At 47.6% G+C, this 26720-nt stretch overlaps 1 protein-coding gene across 1 annotated transcript in view; it reads right to left on the bottom strand.

Annotated features, from left to right (window-relative positions):
• PKP2 (plakophilin 2) overlaps positions 1–18994 on the bottom strand; it is a 99735-nt gene extending 80741 nt beyond the window's left edge. Inside the window, exon 1 of the mRNA XM_044679309.1 lies at positions 18763–18994. Coding sequence (XP_044535244.1) covers positions 18763–18994 — 232 coding nt within the window. The remainder of the gene's footprint in view (positions 1–18762) is intronic.
• Between the last annotated feature and the right edge of the window lie 7726 nt (positions 18995–26720).

The following is a 26720-nucleotide window of genomic DNA, read 5'->3' as shown; positions in this document are numbered from 1 at the left end:
GAGAGCCAGGCCTAGAGACAGGAGGTCCTAGGTTCAAATCCGGCCTCAGACACTTCCCAGCTGTGTGACCCTGGGCAAGTCACTTGACCCCCATTGCCTACCCTTACCAATCTTCCACCTATAAGTCAATACACAGAAGTTAAGGGTTTAAAATTTTAAAAAAAAAAAAATCTATGGGAATGAGCTAGAAAGGTTCCACTGAGAATCATTTCAGAGAATATCAGATACTTCAGAGTATACCCAGGCAAGACACACATGGGAGTGCTATGTGACCCCAATTACAAAACTCTTTTTACCCAAAGAAGCCGGATTGAAGTAACTGCAGAAAGAAATATTCATCCAACCAACATAAGGAAAATTGCAATACTCTGTAAATATTCAGTGTCACAGCAATCAAACTACCCAAAGATTGCTTTACAGAATGAGACACAATTTGTAAAATGTCTCTGGAGGGAAAGGTCTAAAATGTCAAAGGAAATAAAGAGAAAGAAGCGGGCCCAGAAGAAGCAGGGCTCAAACTAGACCACAAAGTAGCGGCCAACAGAATTTTATACTGGTTAAGCAATAGAGAGGTTGACTAGGGAAACAGATCAAGCACACAAAGACAGAAGCAATCATATATAATAATCTAATGTTTGATCAATTCTAAAATTCCAGTTAATGGGGCAGGAACTTGCTATTTAATTAAAAAAAAAAAAAAAACCTCTCAGTAATACAATGATCTTGGGAAAACCTGGAAGTCTTCTGACGGGGAATGCTCTCCACCTCCAGAGACAGAACTGTTGCAGTCGGATAGATGCGGATCAAAGCAGACTAGCTTTGACATCAGGGTCTTTGTAGTTTTATTTTTAGGGTTTTGGTTTGGGATGAGCGTGCTCTTACAACGATGACCAACATGCAAGTGGGTTTTGTATGATAATAAAAAATAAAATAAAATTTAAAAATCAAAGAAGAAAGCAGAGCTATCAAGTCACACAAAAATACTTTAAGCTCCTATCAATTAAAGAAATGCAAGTCAAAACTCATTTGATACTGATATACTAACTGGGATAGTAACTCACATCTATTACACTGGCTAACATGACAGAAAAGGAAAATGGCAACTGCTGAAGGGGATGCACTGCTGGTGGAGCTGTGAACTAGCCCCACCTTTCTAGAGAATAATTTGGAACTGTGCCCAGAAGACTATCAAAGTGTGCATATCCTTTTACCCAGCACGATTAGGTCGGTATCGAAAAAAGACAAAAGAAAAACGAATCTCTTGGCACAATATTATTTATAGCAGGTCTTTTTGTGGTGGCAACAAATTGGAAATGGAGAGGCTGCCTATCTAGTGGGGGATGGTGGTATAAGCTGTGCTATGTGATTGTAATGGAAAATTATTGTGGTATAACAATTGATGAACAGGATGCTTTCAAAAAGTCTGGGGAGACTTATATGAACGGATACAAAGTGAAGTGAGCAGAACCAGGAAAACACTGTATGCAAAGGATGATCGACTGCGAAAGACTTAGCTACTCTGACCAAGGCAATGATCCAAGACAAGACTCATGATGAAAAATGCTATCGACCTCCAGAAAGAGAACTGATAAACTCTGAGTACACACTGAAGCATCCTTCTTTTATTTTCTTTATGTTTTTCTTCTTTTTGGTATATATATATATATATATGTTATCTTTTGCAACCTGGCTAATATGGAAATATATGTTGCATGATTTCACATCTATAATCAGTATCATGTTGCTCGCCTTCTTAAGGGGGAGGTGTTGGAAGGAGGAACTTTCATACTCAAAAATTTTTTAATGAATGCTAGTCGTTTCTGCATGTAATTGGGAAACATCTAACGAAACAAATTAAATTTTGTGTTAAAAAGAAAAAAAACAAATAAAAAATCTTCAGTTCTCCTAACCAAAATGTGATAGATTTTTTTAGTGTAAAAAAAAAAAATCTGAAGCATGGGGTGATACTGCAGAAGAAGCAAAATACTTTTACTCTAGAATTCTGGGTTTACTTTCTAACTCTCACACACTCACTGTGTCAGTCAGTCGATGAGAGTCTCCCTGTGCTAGGTACTATGTAACCACTGATGAGTCATAAAAATATTTCGGGTGTGCAGTTCCTCATTTGGGAATTTGGGATAGAAATATCCTAAAGGGTTTCAAAAGGTTGTTGTGGGGCTAGTTCTTTTTACAAGTATTACGTAAATGTGCTGTTATTGCTAGAATCCCTATGTACATCGACTATTGGATTTTTTTTTTTTAAACCCTTGTACTTCGGTGTATTGTCTCATAGGTGGAAGATCGGTAAGGGTGGGCAATGGGGGTCAAGTGACTTGCCCAGGGTCACACAGCTGGGAAGTGGCTGAGACCGGGTTTGAACCTAGGACCTCCTGTCTCTAGGCCTGGCTCTCAATCCACTGAGCTACCCAGCTGCCCCCGACTATTGGATTTTAAAGCCGTTACAATCAATTGTACTAATTATTTTGCACATGTTTGGGAATAAAGTACGCCAAATGCATATTTTTACATGAGACTTGAGGATGTTAAATAGGATTTTAAGAATTTAACCTGTGAATAGAATGCAATTCCGAGTCATCAAATCCTCAGTAGAATTACCGGCTTTATGGCCCTCGTCCATGACTTCAGCATCTTGGCCATTTGCCCTCCCTGAAATCAATCGTGTTTATAAAAGAGAACTTTCAAGAGGCAGAATCTGTTCACTTATTTCCACAATACAAGCAATATTTCCATGCCATTTAACAGTGCTGTTGATGATCTGAGGAAAAGCATATTGGCCAAAGTGAAGAGGGTCACATCCCGCTGGAAGACAGAGTCAGAATGCAATAGAGATCCTCAGCACGATAGGACTTTGGGTCAACTTGGATACAATGAAATCGAATAAGATTATAAAATAGAAATATATTTATCATAAAATAAAGATCGATAAGAAGATTATAAATTGAATAAAATTATTACACTTGTGTTCAAAAATCAACTCCACGCTGTGGTAGAAAACAATTTCAAAATTGCTTCCCCGTGTAACTGAAAACAAATTTCCAATCAACTTTACAAGAATAAGCTGGGGGAGGCGTGTTCAGGCGGCCCCTCAACTGAAAAGAAGACTTCAGGATTTTAGGGGACGGAATGGCAGGAGCCAAGAAAGCTAAGAGGGTTTTAGGCTTCATCAAGAGAAGCATCCCATCCAAAAGCAATGAGGCGACAATATGGAGTATCATGGTCTGTCCTGGGTGCCAGGCGCAGCGTCCATCGGGAAGTGGGATGGTGAAAGGTCTCAAGCTCATGCCCCAAGAGGACTGGTTAATGGAACGAGGAAGGATTAGCCTGGAGAAGGGGAGCAGCCTTGAGGCTGGGGGACCAACTACTTTCGAGTATTTGGACGGCTATCAGATGAACGTATTAGCCTTGGTCTACTTGTCCCAGAAGGCAGAACTAGGAGCAGGGGTAGATGCTGCAAAGAGTAAAATCATGAAAAGCTTTTCTAACACTGGGACAGCGCAAAAATTGAAGAGGACGTTGTCTTCGCAGGCAGGGAGTTCTCCAGGCCTCAAGTTTTTCAGGCTCAGGCCACGGGGCCACATTGTGCAGAAAATCTTTCCTGGGTTCGGGCTCGGCTAAATATCCACCGAACCTTTCAACTCCGCAGTTCCGCGCCCGAGTGAAATGGATATGTGCACCGATACCGAGCAGGACTCGTGAGACGAATGTATCTGGAAAAGATTTCCTTCTGAGGGATGAAAACAAATGCCTGAGGAAAGGACTGCAACGCGGTAGATCAAAGTACTGGGAGGAGAATAAGGCAGCTCGGCCACAAAGAAGAGCCGGCCTCAGTGGAGAAAGCTATACACTGGAATAAGCTCCCACAGGCACAGAGTTAAAAAGTAGCTGAGGAGGAAGTGAACGGCCTCTCTCAACTAGACCGAGGGCGGAAGCAACCACAGAAGACAAAGAGGCCGTTTTGATTATAAAAACTGCAAAATAAAAATCAACATGGCTAGAATTTCTCTGATGTGGATCTGACAATCGGGAGATCCTGGGAAGTCGTACACAATCCTGTCAAATGAGATGAGCGAACAAGTTCTTATACGGGTGGCCAAAGGCTACGAACATTTCTATGAAAAAACGTTCCAAAGCATCAGGGATCAGAGAGTGCAAATTAAAATGACTCTGGAGTTCTGCCTCACACCCACTGGATGCCGCTGCTGGAATTAACGGTGGGCCACAGGCAGGCCAATACACCCGATCTTTCCTCGTGTCTCCGCCCCGGGAAACACTGAATGCGTATCTGTTACTTGGCTGGGCTGGTCTGCCCATTGTGCGCCGCACTTCAGAACTTTCCTGCCCCTGAAGCGGTCACACCCTTTGACCCGGCAGACTCGCTGCCAGACGTCCTTCAAAGCGACGGAGAAGCACACAAGTACCGAAGCGGGATTTTTTACCTCGGCAAAGACCGGGAAGTAAAGCGAGTGTCTTTCAACTACAGAATGCCTGGAAAAAACTCTCTGACCCGAAAGGATTTCGCTTGTGAGCTGACCAATGTGCCACACGACGGCCAGAGACTGGGGCCACGAGGCTGAAGCGATGGGCAGCGAAATGGGCGGATGGCAAATAAGTTCTACAAAGACCTCAATAAAACGACTTTGCAAAACTTCAGAACTGATTCATGCAGTGACTAATTATGACTTCGGAAAACAGATGCTGAATTATGACTCTCATTTCTTGGCAAAGAGCGCCTCAAGATGCAGAGTGATATGTACTTTTTTTTAAACCCTGACCTTCCGCCTTAGAATTAATACTGCATATTGGCTCCAAGGCAGAAGAGCAGTAAGAGCTAGGCAATGGGGGGTAAGTGACTTGTCCAGGGTCACCCAGCTAGGAAGTGTCTGAGGCCTAATTTGAACCCAAGACCTCTCATCTTTAGGCCTGGCTCTCCATCCACTGAGCCGCCCAGCTGCCACATGGCTTTTTTTGCATGACTCTACTTATTTGATAAAGGAAGGGTTTCTCTTGGGGAAGCAGTTTAAAGGAAGTGACTAATTTTTTTCAAAAAGAAAAAAGAACATTAAAAAAAATGTCTTAAAACCACCAAGGAGAAAGCAGGGGGAATTTCAGAAATAGTCCCAATCAGAGAACTTTTGTTATTACCATCTTAAAATGCAAGCCAGGGGAGAAGGCCTGGACCTGTGGTTTCAATGATAGAGGCAGAGACGTGCGTTGCCAACGTGTGGAGGGGGGAGTAAAAACAACAAACTCTGACTGGTTTGTGTTAGGGGGAAAAAAATAAATAAAATCAGATTCCAGAGGACTCCCCCTCGTGCTGCCCTGCCTGGCATAAAAGGAAGGAATAAAGAAAGGAAAAAGAACAAATAGCTTTCTCCCTTTTGCAGCCATTTCCCATATTCTATCTGAGACTCCCCTGATAATGCTGCTGCATGAGCAAACTTTATGGCCCTGGGACTTTGGAATCTCAGCAAGGTTAGACTACTTTGGAACAATCAAGAGGGATCGAGGCCAATCCTGGGTGTAGTCTGCCCTTTTAACTCCCGACGGATTCCTTCCCTTTCTGTCTGCCTTTTCCATTCAGAACCAGTGATCTCACTCAGGTGAAAGGGTTTGTGGGTAAACAAGAACTGCTTTTCCCTTCTCCTTACAGGGCTGAATTTCTCAGGCCCCAAATCAAGTGCTCTGTGGCCCACTTTAAACAGGAAAGTAGGATCCTGAGCTCTTCTGGCCCTCCCGGCTCACTGTGGCCTCTGCTGCTGAGGCACGATTCTGGGGGTGCTGTCTGAATTTCTCTCCGGGCCCATTCGCCTCAACGAGTCACCGATCCCAAAAGGTCCCAGAGTTCTGGAGCAAATTCCTATCAGATTCGCTAACCCCACTGCTGTTCCGGGCAAAGCTGGGCAACTCCTGACCCATCACTCCCGGTTATCTCCTGTTCTGTTTTCAGTGGCTTATCTGAGGCCTGCAAGTGGCGGGAATGTCAACAATGTGAGATTGCCCAAACATTTTCAGGGCCTTCAAACAAACCTTCCAGGGCACTTTAGCAGGATCCTGCGGAGCTTTTCTCCCCAGAATTCCACATGTCGATAAGGAATTCTTCCCAGACCAAGGAGAAAAGATAATGATCACAGCTCCCAAGAATGCAGTGTTTTAGGGCACTTTCCCTGCCCCCGCCCCCCAAATAACTCTTTGAGACAGGCAGGACAAGTCTCTGGCCATTTTCTAGATCAGACAACTGAGTCTCCGAGAGCTGAAGTGTCTCGAACCCGGGTCTCCTGACTCAGCCACAAAACGCCGCAAGAATGATAAATGACAGCCATCCTCAGCCGAGACAGAAACATGTGGCTTAATTTTTAAGAGGCTTCGATGAACGAACGAATGAGCTCCTGATGGAGGGGGCGTCAGTAGACGGGCCTCTAAGGAGGTGTCACTCCCCCAAGCTCAGAGCCTCTTCCTTTTCTGAAAGGCCGAGCACTGGAACCTCCTTGTGAGGAGGCATTTATTCTGCGTCTGCCCCTGGGGAGTGCCGGCGACCTCACAAGCCAAGGGACCCGTCTCTCTCCACAGCGGAGGAGGAATCCTGCTCAGATCCTGGGGGCAACGTTGGCCATTTTAATCACCAAGTCCTTCGTTCCCATTCGAGCCTCCTCTCCCATTTAGAGCCAGCAAGCTTCCTGCAGTGAAAGGAGTGAAAGGGAGGCGAAAAATGACGGGCCCACTAACATGAATCTCTCAGACTCAAGATCAAGCAGTTCGTGACTCGGTTTAGACAGAAAACAGGAAGGCCCAAAGCCCTCGGGCATCTCAGGGGCTCCCGGCCTAATGGAGGAGGCGACCGATAAGCAATGATGTGCAGACAAGGCACGGAGAGGCTAGACAGGGGCTGTCTCAGAGCAAAGATTAAGGAGGCCCAGAAAAAGGTTTCTTGTAGAAGGGGAGACTTCAGCTGACACCTGAAGGAAGCCAGATGAGAGGGGGGAGCTTTCCGGAACGAGAGGCAGGCCAGGAACAAAACCATCGGCATTCCGGAGATGGCTAGTCAAGGGAGTGAGGAAGGGAGGAAGAGGATGGCTCCTGAAGGGCTCTGGGCAACATGCGGCCCACCGGGCAGCAGTCAATAAAGGCAGGCATTTGCTGGGGCCATTCTGCCAAGAAGGGCAGTCAGGGAGGATGGAAAACAGGGCGGGTCCCCTGGGATTGCAGGCGGAACCGGACACACGAGACACACAAACCAATGAAGGTGTGTGTGTGTGTGTGTGTAGGGGGGTTCCATATAGTTCTTTTGGGGGTTGAGCAGGACCAGGCAGTGGGGGAAGGAACCTAGAGAGAAGAGTGGGTTCATGCTAGTAGGGGTTTGGGGAAAAACTCCTTGGGCACTGGGGGCTGGTTGACATTCCAGCTCCCCACTGATGGGGAAGGAATGGCCTCTTGCCACGACTGCTGGTTTGATTTTGACAGGGAAGCCGGGGGATCTGAGCTTCGCTGGGGCTTCCGCGTTTAGCAAGGTGGTGGGGGGGGGGGGGAGATTCCTGTGGCAACCTCTCTATTTCGCTTTCTTGATTCCTTCTAATTTCCCATATTGTCGTTCACCACTCCCAACCGCACCCAACGGTGCTCAAAACTACTCAGTACCATCAAACACGCTTCTCGCCTTCCTTTTACCCCTTTCTAGCTGCCCTGGGGGTTCGCTCCCACCCTCTGGGGTGCCTCCCTGGGCCTCACCTCCTCCAGGCCCCCCCGTGCCAGCCCTTCTGAAGCATCTCCGATTTCTCTTTCTCTGCCACCTCCTATCCAGCTGATTAGCAAACGAACTCGGCTAAAGCTTGAAGGCAGCATCTTCCCAGGGAAGGCCATCAGAGACCTCGTGTCTGCGAGCATCATGGCAGCGTGTAAGGGAAATCTTTAGGGACCCTGTGCGTGGACATTCTGTGACCGGTTCTAGGTGCCCAAGCTCGTGGTTGGAGGAACCTTTCCCAGCTGGCTACCGAGCTAGAATGTTTTCGTCCACTGGCCCAGGGGTTCTGTTTCCCTGAGAAACAGGGCCTTTGCACTGGCTGGTGCTGGAGCTTCTGGTGTTGGCAAAGCAAGGGAGCCACAGGAACTGGGGAGTTGGAACAGAGAGGCCAGATTTTGCAGCCAGCCCCACTCTGCTGCCCTGGGGAGCAAGAAGCCATTCAGACGTGCTCTTTGGGATCCCGGCGCAGGGAAAAGACTCCACTGGTGACCATGCGACGTCAGTCACGAACTGGGTGGGCAACTGCTGTTTGGGAACTGAGCTAAGAAGTTGTGGCCACTTTCCTCTACAGCCTGAGATGGTATATGGCAAAAGCATGCCCTGGAGGTGTGGATGGAAAGGCTTCCCATATTTCTGAAGCATGTATTCCTTCGTAAAGGCTGCTCAATGGTGAGTGGCTAAAATGGAATTGGGATAAGCCCTAACAATGGGGGGGTACAGGGTGGGGGGATGCCAGTCTAGCCCTCAGAGAGGGAGGCCAGAGCAAACAAGCCATATCAGGTTTCCTGTTATAAAACAGACAAACAAAAATCTGCCCAGGGCTCCTCTTTTCCCCCTCCTTCCCCTACTAGATTTCATGGGGAAAAAAGTTTTCTTAAAGAAAGATGCCTGTGGCAGACTCATGGAGATTCCTTGCAATTTGCTTTGTCTCCACAAACTTCCTGAAACTATCCTTTCAGGGGTTGCCAACGGCCTCCAAAGGGCCAGCCCAACAGACGAGGAAACTGAGAACCTGAACTCAAAGAGGCCTACTTACCCAAGGTCCTCAGACTCCAGGCACCAGCTCGTCTCAGGAGAGCCTTGGCTACCTGGCAATTCTAACCACACAGACCTCTCCTGAGCTCCAGCTGCTCCACGTCCATGGCTGCTTAGCTCTGACTATCCCACCAGGCTGAGAAATTTAGCACATCAGAAAACGAGCCCGGGTTGCTTTTGGTTTCTGTCATTTCTGACAAGGGCACATTTGCCTAATTTCCTAGGAGTAGGAGCTTCCACTCTTCCTAGAGTCAGTCAGTTGCCAAGCTCAGTAGATCCCACCTGCAGGGCACCTCGCCTGCCCCCTCCTCCCTAGTTCTACCGTTGCTGCCATAGCAGGGCCCTCGCTGCCACCTCCCTGGCCGTTCATGGAAGCCTCCTCACTTGTTCTGCTTCTGCTCCTCCGTCCTTCAAAAATCCTGACACGCCGGCTTCCATGCCAGCTCTCTGCGTTTCTCTTCAAGCAGACGGGGGTTGGGAAGACTCATTGGTTGGTGCCGTGAAGAAGAAATAAAGTTTGAATTCTTGCATCCAAAGCTCGTCACAGGCCGGCCAGCTTTTTCTACGGACTCTACACATCCTCTGCGTTTCCCCTTCCGTGTCTTTGAACACACTCATTCCACGCCATCCTCTCCCTGGCTGCATGCTTTCTCCTCTTCCATCTCACAGAGCCTCCATTTGACTTTCTCCCGTGTGAGAGTTGATCCCTGATGATGAACTACAGAAGAGCAGGGCTTCATCTGATCTGGAATTTGTCTTTCCTCCAGAGCTCTCCTCAGAGCAGGCACTTAGAAATTCTGGAGCTGAATTAAATCGCACATTTATATCCCGGAAAGCCCTTGTTTGGTGGTCCCCAACTACCGAGGCAAAGAAGGTGGCAGCGAGGCCCTTAGACAAGTCCCATCGCCTCTCTGGACTAGGAAGATACTTTGCAACCCCAATAATACCAATGAATATGAAAATCCTCTATTAGAAAGAGGCCTTCGGACTTTGGACTCTGAGAACGGGGCCGGGGAGCCTTGAAGAAGAAGAGATCCACGAGCGGGGAGAACTCAACTCTAAAATGGTACAGATGAATTGAGCGCTGAATGTGGAATCAAATGGCTGGATGGTGAAATTTAAATTCCAGTTTTGACGCGTAGTAGCTAGGTCACATTAGGCAAGTCTTTTAACTTCTCTGGCTCTCAGTTTCTCCATCTGTAAAAATGAAGGGTTTGGAACAGATGGCCACTAAGGGCCTTTCTAGCTCATGATCTTGGACCTTGACTCTAAAGCCAGGTTTTTTTCTGTCTTTCAAAATGTCAAGGTTGGAGCAGTGAGGTAGCACAATGAAAAAAATGCCAGGCCTGGAGTCGGGAGGGCCTGGGTTCAAATCTGGCCTCCGATACTTCCTGTGTGACCCTGGACAAGTCACTTAACCCCAATTACCTAGCCCTTGTTGCTCTTCTATATTAGAATTGGTATCAAGAGAGAAGGTAGGATTTTTACAAAGTCTGTGTCCATCTGGGAAAGAAGTGGGAGAATAAGGAAGTGCCAAGGAAGTTAGTGAATGTGGAGAGCACTTTAACAGCCATGTAGCATAATCCTCTTGTTTCATAAATAAAGAAAGTGGGGCTCGGAGAAGATAAGTAAGTGCCCAGGATCACATACCACCCAGTCAACAAGCCTTTAATAGCCTGAGTGGCAGGCGCTATCCGAGGTTCCGAGGCTATAAATACACTCAGAGTCCCTGCTCTCAGGGAGAGATACAGGATGTAGAAGAAGCAAACGTAGAGCCATGGAGAGAGGGTGGGAGAGGAGCCACCAGAGCCAGGAAAGGCTTCTTGAAGGATGGAGGACCTGAGAGGAGCTTGGAAAGGGTTCCAAGAGCTAGAGGTTTGGGGGGAAGCATTTTAAGAACGAGGGACTGACTGACCGCCTAGACATGGGAGACGGAGTGGCAGGTGTTAGAAATAACAAATAAGCCAATTTGTCTGGAGCGTAGAGTGTGTGAGGAGGAATGTGCAATGAGGCTGGAATCAGAACATAAAAAAGGCTGCTTTGTTTTAACCCCTTCCTTCCCAGACTCAATACTGTGTATTGGTTCTAAGGCAGAAGAGCAGGAGGGCTAGGTGATGGGGTTAAGTGACTTGCCCAGGGTCACACAGCTGGGAAGTGTCTGAGACTAGATTTGAACCCAGGACCTCCCATCTCGAGAGCTGGCTCTCTACCCACTGAGCCACCCAGCTGCCCTATGTGAAAGGCTTTAAATGCCAAATCAGAAGAGTCTATATTTTATCCTAGGACAACAGGGAGCCACTGATGTTTCTGGAAGTGACACAGACAGATGCGTCTGAGGTCTATAGATTTAAGCAGTGGTGGGAAGACACATTGGCATGGGGAGCGGTTGGGTTTAGGTAGACCAATTAGGAGGCTGCTATAACATCCAGGTGAGAGGTGACGGGAGCCTGTACTGGTGTGTGCGTGGAGAACAAGGGATGGCTATGAATAATCTTGCGAAGATAAAATGGACAAGAATGGCAAACTGATGGGACGGCGGTGGGTTACCCAAAGCGAGGAGCCCAGAATGCCTCGGAGGTTTGGACCGTGGGGCACTGGACCGGTGAGATCTCCTGAAGCCCACAGAAAGGAGAAGTCAAGAGGAGGGTCTACATCGAAAGATACCATCCATATCTGGCTTTGGACGCGGTAGCTAATAATAATCCCAAACATCCCTTTGCAATGTGCTTTACGTATGTTATCTCGCTGGATTCTGATTTGAACAAATGAAATAGGAGCTCTCGGCCTCCCCCTTTGTAGACGAGGAAACCAAAGCTGAGAGAAGCTCCGTGATTTGCCCGGGAGCACACAATGAAAACCTGGGGAAGGCCTTCCCCAGCCCGAGTCTGGCTCCTTTACCCACTGTGACACCTCACCGCCATTTGGGGCTTGATATGCTTGTGGCAAAGCTCCGGGGAAACGTGGAGCCTGGAAGCTCCGAGTAACCAATTATTAGGAGCCCACTCTGCGCCCGGCAGGCTGCCACATAAGGGCCAGAGATACAAAGGCCTGGAGCTCTGGGGAGAGACAAGGGCGGTTATGGGAGTAGCCTGTTACACACTAAGGGAATCTCTGGAAATCGATGTGGTCCCTCAAAGCCCAGACAGCCCAGCAAGGAGGGCGGAAATAAATGGCTGCAGAACAGCCTGTCCAGCTCCAGAGCCGCCCTAACAAAGATGGAGGAAGGGCAGAAGACTGACACGAGAACCACCTGCTATGGAGCTTTTTTCCAGCCTAGGTGAGAATGGAGAGTCAGCTGGAAGCCCCCGGCACCGGGGAAGAATTCATGTCCTGAAGATGAACGTTTTGGAAAGGCTTCAGGACTCTGATTAATCAGGAGTCCAGAGGCCTGGCCGCCTCCTGGCAGAGAAACGACGGCCCCCACATGCGGAATAAGATCCCCGATTTTGGATATAGCCAACACGGGAACTAGTTTTGCTTGATCACACATTTTATTACGGGAGTTTGGTTTCTTTTCCTGGCAAGAGGAGGGGGAAATGCCTGATCATTTGAATGACAAAAAGGTTTTAAAAATCTAATAGGGAAGAAGAGAGCAAAGGCCTCTGGAATCCTAGGGAGCAAGGTTCAGAGAGGGAGCTAAATGAGGCAGGTGTGGGGAGTCATTTCGATGACCTTAAAAGAAGAAGAAAAAGGAGAAAGGGAGCATGGTGGAGAGGAGGCTTTACTAAGGAGAAAGCCCTCCAGTCTCACACCCCTTGGAAGCTCCACCCCTAGGCCGATAACCTATCTAACTCAGACCTTAATGATTAACGCGTTCCCACCCCAACTGGCTCAGTGATTCTGGAATCCCTGGAGTCACTATTTAAACTTGTTCTCAATTCTCCACTCCCTTTCCCCCATCATCCTCAATAACGCCCCTACCAGCCCCCACTCCTGCCCCCATACTCAGGAACTTCAACATACATTCTGGTACTCCCTCAAACACCTTGTCCTCCCATTCCTTGGACTCACTGGCTTCCTATGAGCTGCTCCTCCAGGTCACTTTGACAACATATCCAGATATACTACATACCCTGGATCGTGCCATTACCCACAGATATTCCACATCCATGCTCATAAACTCTGTAATTCCTATTGTCAGTCCACCTCTCCCCCGCCTTGCTCTCTGTCCTCACCAGGTCGCCTCCCAAACCACCAAATTGTAGTGCTTTCCTAGCCTATCGCCCATTTCTAGGTTATACTCTCTTCTCTTCCCCATCTTGAGCCCCAGCTTAAGCAATTCAACACTAACTACATTGTCTCTTCTTTCAAGCCCCTTGACCCCTTATCTTATCACTAATCTGGCCCTCCTAAACCTCAGCCTAGGATTATTCCCACTATTTGCTATATTGGCTCCTCTTCCTGCCCTGCTTAACGGAAGTGACAAAAATTGGCTGTCCCTCCTGCCAAGAATTCTCTGCTGACTCATCGTCATTTCTTGGTTTCCCTGGATTCCTTCACGTCTCGCCTTCTGCAATAAACCTTTCAAGTTCTCCCTTACAGCTAGTGTTACCTCCCTGAGATTATCTCCAATATATCTTATTCCCACATGGTTGTTTTCACCTGGTTTCCCCCACTAGACTACGAATTCCTTGAAAGACTAAAGGAATTGTTTTGGCCTGGCATCCCTAGCTTTTAGCACACAGTCTGGCACTTAGTAGGTAACTCCTAAATGCCTCTTGGCTTGACTTGAACTCAGCATAGCCCTACTAGACCGAGCCAAATGTAATTTTAAAAAGCAAGAAAGAAGGCAAAGATTTCTAGAAACTTTAAACATGAGAGATTTATGGCACTGGGGCTAATAATGACTAGATATGTTTCTCAGCTATGCATGGTACCTTTGCAAAAACTGACCATATATTCACACATAAAACTTCATAATGAGAGAAAACTTAAACAAAAATCATAACAGAATATTAACGAGATTAGATTTTATGAACAGGCTGCATTTCTATGAGGAATGAACACTTTCATCAGCAAAAACAAAAGAGAGAAAAAAAAGATCACTGAACTGAGTAGCCAATCGAGAAACTAGAAAATCAAATAATTTTACAACTCCAAACACCAAAATAGAAATTCTAAAAATCAAAGAAGAGACTAACAAAATTGAAAGCATAAAACCCTACTGAGTTAAAAAATTATACTAGGAATTGATTGGGGCGGGGGGGGGGGAGGAAAAGCAATAAAAGAGATAAATCAATACCTAGCAAGATTACAAAATGGAAAAAAAAGGAAGAGTAAGTTAAGAAATTGATTTCCAAAATAGACCATGTTAAGAACAAGAATTATAAAAAACATACATTTATACCACTAAGTATGAAAAACTTTTTGAGAAAATTCAATACTTGTCTCTGTTAAGAAACCCTAGAAAGCATAGGAATGAATTAAACTTTTTCTAATATAATAAATAGCTCTACAGCCAAGAACAATAATCATTACATATAATGGAGCCTTAGAGATTTTTCATGTAGGATAAGCATTAACAGAAAGAATCCATTAACATCAATATTACGTTATTAAGAACTAAATAGACTAGCTATGTGAAAATAAAAACAACTGAAAGAATAAGCAGAGCCAAAAAAAACAAAACCTTTTAAGATAATATGATAAATATTTGAACAACATCTGAAAGAGAGGCCTGATAAACAGCACTTGAACTCTCATCAAAATTACTCGGTACTGATTAAAAATGGAAAAGTCCATGGCTGGAACAGATTTGATATATAAAAGACAATCTGTTATAGACTGATATATAAAAGTATGGTAGCACAGAAGGGGGGAAAAAACTCCTCAAACTCTAAACTATTTGACAAAAATTTCTGGGAAAACGGGAAAGCAATTTTCCGTGAATTATATAATCATTTGCCCAGGAAGCTCAAGATGTACATCTGAGTTCAATAAGAAGGGGAGCAAGGAATAACATCTCTTTCTCAATAACAGATAAGAGTTCAGAACTGAACATAGGATACAGAGAATTCTGTAAATTCATGCCAAGAATTTCGATTATGTAAATTGTAAAAAGGGTTTTACATCAATAAACCCAATGTATGTAGTTAAAATGAGAAGGAAATGTCTAAATGGGCAAAAAAAATTTTTCGCTGTAACTTTTTTCTCATAAAAGTCTCATATCAAAGTGCAGGTTTAAGTCTTAATAGCTTAAAAAACACTATATTGAGACCCCTTGTATAAGGAAACAATTCAAATGTAGGAGAACAATAAATAATTGGCCAGGGGATGTGAACAGGCAATTTTCAAAGGAAAAAATCAAAAACATGAAAGGAGCAGCTGGGTGGCTCAGTGGATAGAAAGCCGAACCTGAAGGCAAGATGTCCTGGGTTCAAATCTGGCCTCAGACACTTCCTAGCTGGGTGACCTTGGCAAGTCACTTAACCCCCATGGCTTAGCCCTTACCACTCCCTGGTAATATCCAGTGTTGATCCTAAGATGGAAGGTAAGGGTTTAAAAAAAAAGTATATCCCAAAATGCCCCAAATCACTAACAATGAATGAAATACAAATTAAAACAACTCGAAGGTCCCGCCTCACTTCCATCAGACTGGCAGAGCTAAAAAAACAATATATTTTTTAAAAAGAAACATGACAAATGTTAGGAGAGGTTGTGGGATACAGGTAGAGAGGCGCACAGGCAGCAGGCCAGCAACTTGGAACTGTGCTCCAAACGTTTCTAAACTTCTTAATCAACTAGGGCACTATTGGGCCTCTACGGCCCAAAGAAGAAACAAAAAGGAGTGTGTCCAAATGTACCCACCGGTCCAAAAAGAGTTCAAGAAACTCTCCTTATAGTGCCAAAGAACTGGAAACCACGCCCCATCCTCTGGACAAAACTTCTGTCATGTAACTGATGCACTATCACTGCGCAGCTGCCAATGAGGAAAGAGGAGGTTTCCGAGAAACCTACGAAGACTTGCATGAAGTGATGTAGAGCGAAGTGATCAGAACCAGCAGAATACCATAAAGAATAATAGCAAAACTGTAAAGACAAACAACTTGAAGAGATTTACTAACTGTGACGTCTCCAGAGGGCCAACTACCTCCAGACAGAGAGGCGAATGGACTCAAGAGGCAGAGTAAGATTAGCCGGGTTTGGGCACGGCTAATGTGGGAAGTTCTTTGGCCCGTGCATTTTTGTTGCTTTTTTCCCCTTTGGTTCTTCTTTTTCAATTGTGGGGGAGAGAAGGAGCAGAACTAGGTTTCTTCTCCCCCCCCCCCCGGCCCTTGGCGTTCCCCCAAAGGAGAAAAGGTCACAAAGAATTACAAACAAGCAAGACATCTTTGCAAAGCTCCAAGCTGGCCTTAGGAAACACTTCAAAAGAATAGACAGACATTCCTTTCTTGCTCTTTTACGATTTACATGAAAAATATTTATTTAATTTTATGTTTAAGTTGAGAATGTTAAAAAGGCAAACAGACAGAGAGATAGATAGATGATAGATGAGAGAGAGAGAGAGAGAGAGAGAGAGAGAGATGGGAGGATGATGAATGAAAGAACTGGTATCCCGGATTATTTCTTGGGGGAAAATCCCTGCAGAGATGGCGGGACATGGAATCCTGGCAAAGGGACTCCGGGAGCAGACAGAAAAGAAGGAAGAATATTTGGCCTTTAGTTGTTCAGAAGCGTTTGACTTTTGTTCACTTATTCAGTCCTGTCTATACCTATCCGTGGGGGTTCTCTTGGCAAGGAGAGTGGAACGAGTAGCCATTCCTTTCTAGAGAGGATCCTTTTGTCAGGCAATCAGAGATGAAATGACTTGCCCAGGTTCACACAGCTGGGAAGTGTCCGAGACTAGAGCTAGTCCGAGTTGGGTCTAGGCCCTATTCCAGGCCCAGCACTCTATCTGCCGAGCCACCTAACTGCCTCTTTGGCACACTGAGGGAAAGAGACTTGCCCAAGGTCACAAAGCTAGGGAGTGTCTGTGGCTGGATTTGAACTCAGGTCTCCCTGACTCCAGGCCCAGAGAGAGTTAAAAGGCCATTGGGCTGAGCAATTATGAGTTCCCCAGTTTCCTGGGCGTGGTGGGACTGAGAAGCAGAAGGAAGAAACAATCATCACACACATCTTTTTGGAGCCTTTGGGTCCAGAAAGGAGAAAAGATGAGATAATGGCTCTAATGCAAGGAGGGCTTCTTGGAGACGGGGAGATGGCAGCCGGGAGAGAGCCGGCTAGCTGGAAGGTCAGACAATAACCCTGCCAGGCCCAGGCACTTCACGGTCCAGGACACCAGGCTGCCCTCATGCATTTATTCCTCTCCCCAGAGCTCTACTAGTCCAGCAGGCCTCGGGACACCCCCGGGTTGGAGAGGCAGCATTTTGGATTAGGATTTCCCTAACTTGGGTCCCTCCCCGGGATCTGGCTCTCAGGAATTCGCTCACTGGGGCCGGCTGCCGGCCCTTCAGCGGCTCTTCTGGGAAAGTTTCCGGGGCCAGCTCCCCCTTGGCCGGAGAGGACACAAAGGGAGGCTCGGAACGCTTTCCCCGGCCCCGCGGCTAAAGACGCAGCAAAGGCAGAGCGAGCCTCCACATCTAGCCCCAAAGCATCCCAGGAAGGCACGGCCCGAGGCTGCACTAGCCCTCCCGGATCGCGGGCAGCTGTTAAACGGACTGCCCGGACTGCCCGTCATTTCCTCCGGCATTTGTTTATTGAAAGGTTTGGTGCCGGTGGAGGTGCGGCTGGTCCCCGAGAAGAAGCTGCAAATCTGGGCGGCGGCGGCAGCAGCAGCAGCCGTGCCTTTCCCGGCTCTCCTCTCTGGGCATTTTCGGTGCCCCAAATTGGACGATTCAATCTTTCCCCGCTTTTTTTTTTTTTTTTAAAGTTTGGGTGTCTTTCCCCACCTAAAACCGGGAGAAAGAAAACTCGAGGCCCGCCCCAGGGAGGCATCTGGAAAAGTAAAGGGCGCCACTGGCCAGGTCTGGGGGAAACAAAAGCGAGAAGCAGGTAAGAACCCAGCTGACCTTCCTGCTGTGAAAACGGGGCCACACGCGCTTAGCACGGCTCCCCCAGCCACCTAACTGCACACTGGGGGGGGGGGGGCTCTCTTTTGCCCTTGGCTCGAACCCCTGGACTTCCCGGCTTGCCCAGCGCACGGCTTCGGCTCGGCGCCTCATTTTCGAAGCTGAGTTCGGGTTGGGGCCAGCTCCCCCGGGGTCCCTTCGATAAGATCTAAGGGGGGGGGCAGTAAACCGGCTCCAATCTCCTTCCAGTTCTCCATTACGGTCACCGAGGCCCTCCGATGGAAGGAATCTTCCACAAGTGGCCAGGCTGAGGGAAGGGGTACGCCAGGAAATGCCGGAGCCGCAAGGTGGGGATGTGTGCCAGCTCCCAGACTTTTAGGAAGAAAAGCGAGGCGCTGGGCGGAATCCGTGCAAAGTGTGCGGGCTCCGAGGGAGAGATTCCGGTAGGAATTCAGTTCCTCCCCGCCCCCCCCCCCGGGGGCCCCGGGACTCAGTTTCTTTTGCTGTAAAAGGGGGAGTCTAGGTTCCTTCTCGATCTTCACTTGTGACCCTCAAGGGAGGGCGGGCGCAGGGGGGCCCGGGGGCTCCGGGGGCCCGGGACGGTGGGCCCTTGCGGGCCAGATCCCATAGGCTCGAGAGAGGCACCGCACAGACATAATGGAGCGGGAGAGAGCGCGCCGGAGCCGCCTGGCCGGCTGGCCGGACAGCTGAGCTACTTCTAAGCAGCCCGCAGCCGGCGGGCCGGGAGCTGCCGGAGGGGAGCCAGGTGCGATCGGAGAGGCCGGGAGGGCAACAGGTGTGAGCCACCGCCCGGAAAAGTCCTCCTGGGGTCGGGGAGGCCCTGGCCGGCGCGAGAGGCCGCGGAGAGGAGGTGCCTAGCGGGGCGGGGCAGCCCAGGGGCAGCCCGGCTGCGGGCCAGGAGCCGGGAGGCTGGCTAGCTAGCTCGCTCGCTCGCTCACTCACCGTTCGCCATGCCGCTCTTGCCCTTCCTGGCCAGCGTCTGCTGGACCTGCTCCTGGATCCGCAGGGTCTTCGCAGCCTGCTCCGGGCGGCTGCTCCCGCTCCCGCTCCCCGCCAGCCTCAGCCTGGCCTCGGAAGGCAGCGCCAGGCTCGAGCTCTCCAGGTGCTCCAGGATCTGCTGGCCCAGGACCGTCCGGATGTAGCCGCACTCAGCGGCCGGCCTGGGGGCTGCCATGGCCGCGGCCAGAAGCCCGGCGGCGGCCGGCCGGCCCACCCAGGGGCGCGAAGACTGCCCTTCCCGGGAGCGCCGGGACCTGGCGGAAAAGAGGAAGCCCCAGGTGGCCCCGGGCGCTGGCTCGCTCTACAGCAGCGGCCGCGGCAGCAGCAGCGGCGGTTCTCCGCCCCCGAGCCACGCCTCCGCGATGTGGGGCCTCTCCGGCAGCTCCCTCCGCCTCCTCCTCCCCCCTCCCCCCGCTCACGCACACACTCCCCACCCTCCCTCCACAGACACACCCCTGAGGACGGGCTGGATTTCCGTTTGATGGGCGGGCAGGTGAAAGCCTCGGGGGCCCGGGGGGGCCGCTTGGCACCTGCGCGCTGCTAGGCCTACCGGGCAGGAAGCTGGAGTCTGGCGAGCTTCGCGGAGGCCGCCGAGAGGGACTGGGCCCCCGAGTGAAAGGGGAAATGGTCGCCCGGGGCTAAGCCACGCTAAGCGAATGACACGCGAGCGGCCGCCCCCGAGGCTTTAGCGGGTTGCTTGGGGCGCTCTTCCCCGGGGGCTCGGGGCTTCGGTTTGCCTCCCGCGGCCAAGCGGGAGAGGGGGCGGACTGGGTTCCGTGCGCTACCGTTCGCCGCCGAGTCCTCGCCGTGGGAGCAGCCCGGGGAGAGCCTGCCTCTCCAGCTTGGCCCAGAGAACCGCGGGGGCGTTCGAGGACGACGCCACAAATGCCGGCTCTGGGCTCGCGCGCACCTGGCCCTCCCGGGAAATCCCAAAACGAAGCCTCGTCTCGGCTCCTGCCTAGGCTTTCGGCGCTTAGGAACGGGGTGCCCCGGACAACCGAACTCAAAGCGCAGATGTAACTGGGCTGGCCTTGGGCCGGTGGCCTGGGAACGTAGCCCCGATTCCGGGGGGGTTAAAGGTAGACGAGACCTTTACCTGGGCGGGGGGAGGGGCTGTTCGAGCAGGTAGAGGGCGGCACCCAAAGGCACCAGAGAGTCGGAAGCTCACCCCGACAAATCCTTAAAGCGTGCTACGGTAACGCGTGGCCTCGACAATACTCTCCAAGGAGGCGGATTCTTCAACGGGAAAAAATGAAGCGCTGGGCTGTTCCCACTGGCCAGGAAGCTCCCCTTCGCCTCTGCTCCACACAGCCTGAGAAGCTCTCCAGGTCCCGGCTCATCCTTGGAGCTAGTGTTTCAGAGGTCCTCTCCTGCTGGGCGGCCAGCTCGGCCCACCAAGCCCTGCCTTCCCCTCTAGTTACAGCCCTCCTCCTCCCTTTGGGCCTCCCTCCCAGCCCCCATCTTTGAGAAGGCACGAGGGCCGGGGGAAGTCCCCGCAGGAGTAACGCGGTCAAAGAAATCCCAAACCGAGCCACGAATGAGAAAACGAAGGTGGCTATTCCCGGCGCTCTAATGCTGGGAATAGCCAAGTCTTCCCAGATCTTCTTCTTACGACGTGGTTGTTGCCGTCCAGAATCTCCTCCTGGTTCTGCTCCCTTGACTTCGCATCCGTTCACGCAACTCTCGGGGCTTTCTGAGGAGCTTTCGCATCGCCATTTCTTCTAGTACAATAGCATCCCATTACCACCATGTACCATCGCTTCTTCAGTCATTCCCCGAAGGAAGGGCATCCCCTTAATGACCATTTGGGGCCCTCACCAAGAAAGCTGCTGGAGACATTTCGGCACACACACACACACACACACACACTCACTCACTCTTTTTCCTTCTTTTTTAATCTCTCTGGGATCCAGATCTCAGAGTGGTTGGTATTGTTTAGGTCAAGGCATGTGCCCAGATCCTTAGGCCTTTGGGCATAGATCCAAATGGCCCTCCAGAAGCCTCGAGCGGGTTCACGATTCCACCACTAGTACATCCATCAGCATCTCGGTTTCCCCATTTCCCCTCCAGTATTTATTGTTTTCCTTTTCCACTAGAGTAGCCAACCTGATAGATGTGGGGTAGTCCCTGAGAGCTGTTTTAGTTTGCACATCCCTGATTAATAGTGATTTAAAATATTGTTTCATCTGTTCATAAATAGCCTTGATTACGGCATCTGAATGTGCCTGTTTATATCCTTTAGCCATTTACTAACTGAAGAACGATTTATATGCTTATAAATTTGACTCCATTTTCTGTATACTGGAGAAACGAGGCCTTCATTAGAGACTCCTGCTATAAAAGTTTTCCCACATTTCCGATTACTATATATTTCCCTCCATCCTCTTTTCCCATTTAGCCTACTGCCTTTTGCTTCTGACTACTGCCTCCTGTAAGAGTTAAAAAGTAAAGGGTGGCCTAAATTTATGAGAAATGAGCTCGCTGAAATGATTACTCAAGTCAGAATGACTTTTTATGGTAGTTTATTTACAAAAGGAGAAAGAGTGAAAGTGAGGAAAATGAGAGAATTATTACAGCCTGGTCCAAACCAGGCAGGGCTTCAGAGGCCCCAGCAAGGGGGTTCCAGAGGTAAATTAAACAAGGGTTCTAGCCACAAGGCCTCCTCCAAGGCAAGAGGCCTCTCTGGAGGCTAGTACCTTCAGAAGAACCAGGAAAGGGAGTCAGCCCTTTCCACTCATCCACATAGTAGTCCTAAAGGAAAATCCAAGAGCAGTCCGAGGTCCCAAGCCAGAGCTCCTCCAAGGCCAAGTTCAAAGGAGAAGAGCCTGGTCACAGGAAGTTGCCACCATTTTTAAAGACAGTTCTTTGCATCACTTCCTGTGCCTTCCTTCCACTTTTTCGTGGACCAATTGCAGCTTTAGCTTTGCTTTGGATGCCCAGGGGGCAGTCAGTCATTTCTGATTTGTCACTCACTAGCACATGTGGGTCACAGACCTCCCCCACCCCCAATTTAAGGATTAAGTGGGGTTGTATACATTCCTGGTGGCTAAAATCTAAAAAATAGGCAGGGGAGAGTTAATCCCATCTTTACAACCCCCCAATTCACCCTCCCTTCTATCAGCAGCCCTGTTCTCTTCTCCCCATTCCTCCCCTAACCTACTTTCCTGGATACTTTCATTGTCTTTCCCCAGAGATACCTGAACTCTTCCTTATAAGACCACATTATGGTGGAGGAGAAACCTAAAAGGGGTTTTCCTGCCCAAGGACACTCAAGTCTACTGATGAAAAAAATTGTTGACTGAGTGGGATGAAGCCGTGATGCTGATGGTGGCCCATGTGAGGGACAAGGGATGGGAAATGAACCTAAAGAAAATCTAGAGTCCTGTCCTCTTAGGAAAGTTTCACGGCATACAGTGGAGTGGGTAAGAAAAAGCCAGAGGATTCTGGATTCAATCTGTTATAAACTACCAATACTCACACCTCCATCCTCTAAGAAGGAAGCCCAGACTTGGTGGATTCTTCATTCCTCACCTGGAGATCCTGATTGCTCCTATTTACTGAATCATTCTAAAACTATACCTCTTTCATGTGGACCCCAGAACAGACTGTAGTCAGCTAAAAAAGTCTACTAGTCAGTAGACTCTTCCCTTGGGCTCTTGAAGGCCCATCTGTCTATAGCAGGGGTCGGCAACCTTTTTGGCCGTGAGAGCCATAAATGCCACATTTTTTAAAATGTAATTTCGTGAGAGCCGTACAGTGTAACAGCGCTTGAAAAAAAATGGACTTTATGGCTGCTGCAGAAAGAGCCAGATCTGGCCCTCAAAAGAGCGAGATATGACTTGAGAGCCATACATTGCCGACCCCTGGTCTATAGGGACCAGGGGTAGTGGATTCTTTGGCAATGGCATCACGGGGTGGTGTAGCTATAAGTTCTTCGACATGGCCAGTCGCTATACCATTTTTGAAAAGCAGTTACCCATTACTGGGCCTTTAAGGCTACTGAACAGATGACACAGGGTCATAGGATCAACCCATCCATCATTGACTATTGTGAGTTGGTTGGCTGATGGCCAAGATGAGGAGGGCATAGGAAACTTCTACTGCTAAGTAGAAGTGATATATTTAAAATCCCATCTGGATGGGTCCCTATAGTCTTAGTGCTACACAAACTGTAGTGTCTCTCCCAGATACCAAGAAATCCACTTCCAACCCTGGATCCCTGCCTCCTTGGCTCTCGCCTGCTTTAACAGTGATCCCATCTGCTGTGAGAGACATCTGCAACTGGACTTCAACAGCGACTACTCTGGTAAGAGGGAAGTCCCCTTAGGGAATGGGGTTCCTGACATTTAAAATGTGGAAGATCCTCTAGAAAACCTTACTACCATGGGAAGGGATAGGACTATTATGTACCAATGTTCTTCCCTCCCACTGGAAAATTAATTAGGCTAGTTTTTCCCGAAGAGATCCCGAAGCTCTCCTCATGATTTGATGAGACCAAGACTCAACCTGTACCTTTCTCGAAGCAGTTCTCAGTAGCCTTTCATCATTCTGAAGTGGCTTGATCACTTCTGAACACAAAAAAGCCTCCCACATAGAGTCGGGGCCCTTTAGACTTAGTGGATATCCCAAGACTATATAAAAGCATTACAACCTTCCCTGATGGCCAGACAAGGTTCCATACAGAGACGTGTACAGATGTGTCTCCCTCTGTTGCACTATAAGAGACAGAGTTCAAAGATGCACAGCAGGAGAAAGATCTGAGGTGAAAGGGATCATTGTTCCTCTTTGCATTGCATTGTGGTTGGGGGATCAGGCTGGCAGTAGAAAGTGGGAGTTGCCTTGTGCTGATTGGCTACTTGTCCCCTTCCAACTGAGGACATAAGCAGCAAGAGCTGAAAGGCATATGGTCAATGGAAGATCTAGCTGGTCTTCTCTACTGTGTCATTTCTCCCAGCCCCTCCAGTGTTTATTAATTTCCCTTTTTATTATCATCTTTACTAACATGATTGTTGGAATCTTGATTTACATGTTTCTAATTATTAGAGATTTGCAGCATTTGTGGGGGAAAAGTTATTGATAACTTAGAGTTTTCCCCTTGGAAAACTGCCCATTCAGTTTTCAAAGTGGCCTTTGGCTATTTGTATATTGAAGAATGACCCTTGTTATTATAAATGTAAATCAGTTACTTAAATAATTTCTCCAATAGGCCTTTATTAAAGAAACTTGCTGAAAGATTGTCTCTCAATTTAACTATTTCCCCTCTAGGTTTAATTGCATTAGTTTTGTTTGTGCAAAAACCTTTTAATTTTTATGTAAAATGTTATTTGATTGTCCACTTCATTTTCCATAATTCTTTTCATCCTTTGTATAGTCATGACCTCATCTCCTACCCACAGTTGTGAGAGAGAATTTCTTGCTTGCTACCCTCATTTATTTATGAGGTGTCTTCAATCACAAATCCATTTACTGCTTATTATTAGGTCATGTGAGGTATTGGGCTAACTAAATCTGATTTTTGCCAGACTACTTTCTAGTTTTCCCAGAAGTTTGTGTTCTTCCCCAGTAACTGGGCCATTGGGGTTTATTGAGCTTAGTAATATAATTTGAGACCTGGTAGTAAAATACCTTTTCCCTTTTTTCTCTCTAGATTTCTGGACTTTACTTCCTCCAGATGAATTCCATTATAATTTATTTCTAGCTCTCTAACTCTTTTCATATTTTGACTGACATGATACTGAATCATTGTGAAGTGTGAATCAAACTTTCTTTGTCTATCAATCAGCAACTTTTAAATGAATCAATTTAGAAAAATGTAAATACCCCTACTTAACACTAAGAGTTCCCAAGTCACTTACTAAAGTGGGTGACAACTCCAGAGGCCACTGCTCTGCCCCTGGGCAGTGCCAGACAAATTGGAAGACTACAATTGGTTCCTGTAAAGTGGAGGAAGGGACAGGAAGTGATGTGGTAAAAGGACTATAAAAAGTCGTCAACTTCCTGTCCAGGGGCCCTTCGACTTTGGCTCTTGAACTGTTTCTTGGAGGACTGCTCCTGGATCTTGGTCTTTGGACTTTGGTGTTGGAGGACTTCAACTTGGGACTTGGCCTTCCATTTTCTCCTTTGGAGTTTGTCTTGGATAGGTGAATAGCTGGCCTTTGTAAAAGGAATTCTTGGTTCTCTTTGAGTTCACATTTGTGAACAGGGAATCCTTTGTTCTCTCTGCTTAGTTAACACTTTTGTTGACAATAACTTTGAATCAACACAAGCTTGAACTAGGTGGAGGAGATCACAAACCACTTAGTGAGTTCACACCTTTGAGAACAAGCCAGAACTTAAGAGTTCACACACTCAGAAAGGTGTGGTTCCAGGGGGCAGCTGGGTAGCTCAGTGGATTGAGAGCCAGGCCTAGAGTCTGGGAGGTCCTCGGTTCAAATCTGGGCTCAGACACTTCCCAGCTGTGTGACCCTGGGCAAGTCACTTGACCCTCATTGCCTACTCTTACCACTCTTCTGCCTTAGAGCCAATACACAGGATTGACTCCAAGACGGAAGGAAAGGGTTTAAAAAAAAAGGTGTAGTTCCAAAGGTGAGAACTCAGACAATTTGGAAACTGTGATTGGCCCCTGTGAAAAGGGGCAGGGACAGGAAACCACCATAAAAGCTATGAAAATCCCTGAGTAGAGGAGGCTGGTGAAAGAATCTGGTGAAGGAGGCTCCAAGAAGAGAGTTACTCCAAGAAGGAGAGAGTGAACTCCAAGAAGGAAATCGACTTCAAGTAAAAGCTGACCTCAAAGAAGAAAGTAGGCCTCAGGCATCGCCTTCAGCTTCAATCATTGTCTTGGGTGAGTGGATGGCTGGTTTCCCTTCCTGTCTTCTGGAGATAGTTCAATTCTGATCAAAGGTTAACAAGTCCTGGCTGAGCCAAGCACTGGAACAATATTTAGTTAGATAGACTAATGTCTTTTTTACTCTTTTGTACTTTCACCCTTTCTACCTCTTTTATAAATAAAAGATTTATAATTTTCACATATTTAGCCAAACCATTAATTTTAACACTTACGCCTTCCTTTCCTGGCTTCTGGAGAGATTCGTTCCAGAGATTCCCAATTTGGCTTTGGAGAAGGCTGCATTGGTGGAACTCTAGCTGAAGAACCCCACCAGACATGGGGAAGCCCCTGTGGGGCTGGGCCTCACTTCACTGGAGAAGGGCTAGTAGGCTTGTTAAAAACTGTCTCTTTAGCTACTTTTTTCCATTTTCACTTTTTTCTACCTCTTTGTTAATAAAACTACTAAAAGTCATTTTTGATTTAAGTTATAATATCTTCAAATTGGTGACCACAACATTACTAAAGGATTCTCATATTTAACATAAAACCTAAATTTAATTTCTTACATCAGTATTGTTTTTTTTTTTATTCCATTGACTTGGCCTACCATAAGCAACATTTCTGCACTTAGGCCTTTCTTTTTGTAGTTTTAATTATTGTGTTTCTGTATTTCCTGTATGTGCTATGTGGTAGGTAGATTCCCTAATATTTCATGCATTCTATATTGCTTTTTACATGGAATTTCCCTTTTTTATATCTACTTACTATGTGTTTTTGGTAACATACAAAAATGTTGACGATGTTCTTCTATCTTGCAACATTGCTTGATGCTATTGCTTCAATTTCTTTTCCTTCTTCTCTTTAAAAAAGTAGATTAAGTAACATTGGAACTCCGATTTTAGGGAACTCCAAGTAAACTAGCTAAGTGGCTCAGTGGATAGAGTGCTGGGCCTGGAATGAGGAAAACCTGAGTTCAAATTTCTAGTTCAAACATTTAGCTAGCTGGGTGAACTTGGGTAAGTCACATAATCTCCACTCATCTCAGTTTCCTCATCTGCAAAATAGGGATAATAAT

Source organism: Gracilinanus agilis, chromosome 5 (genome assembly GCF_016433145.1).
Source record: "Gracilinanus agilis isolate LMUSP501 chromosome 5, AgileGrace, whole genome shotgun sequence".
NCBI classification, from domain to species: Eukaryota; Metazoa; Chordata; class Mammalia; order Didelphimorphia; family Didelphidae; genus Gracilinanus; species Gracilinanus agilis.
The sequence above is the reverse complement of the archived record's forward strand: the minus strand, read 5'-3'. Positions and strand labels throughout refer to the sequence as shown.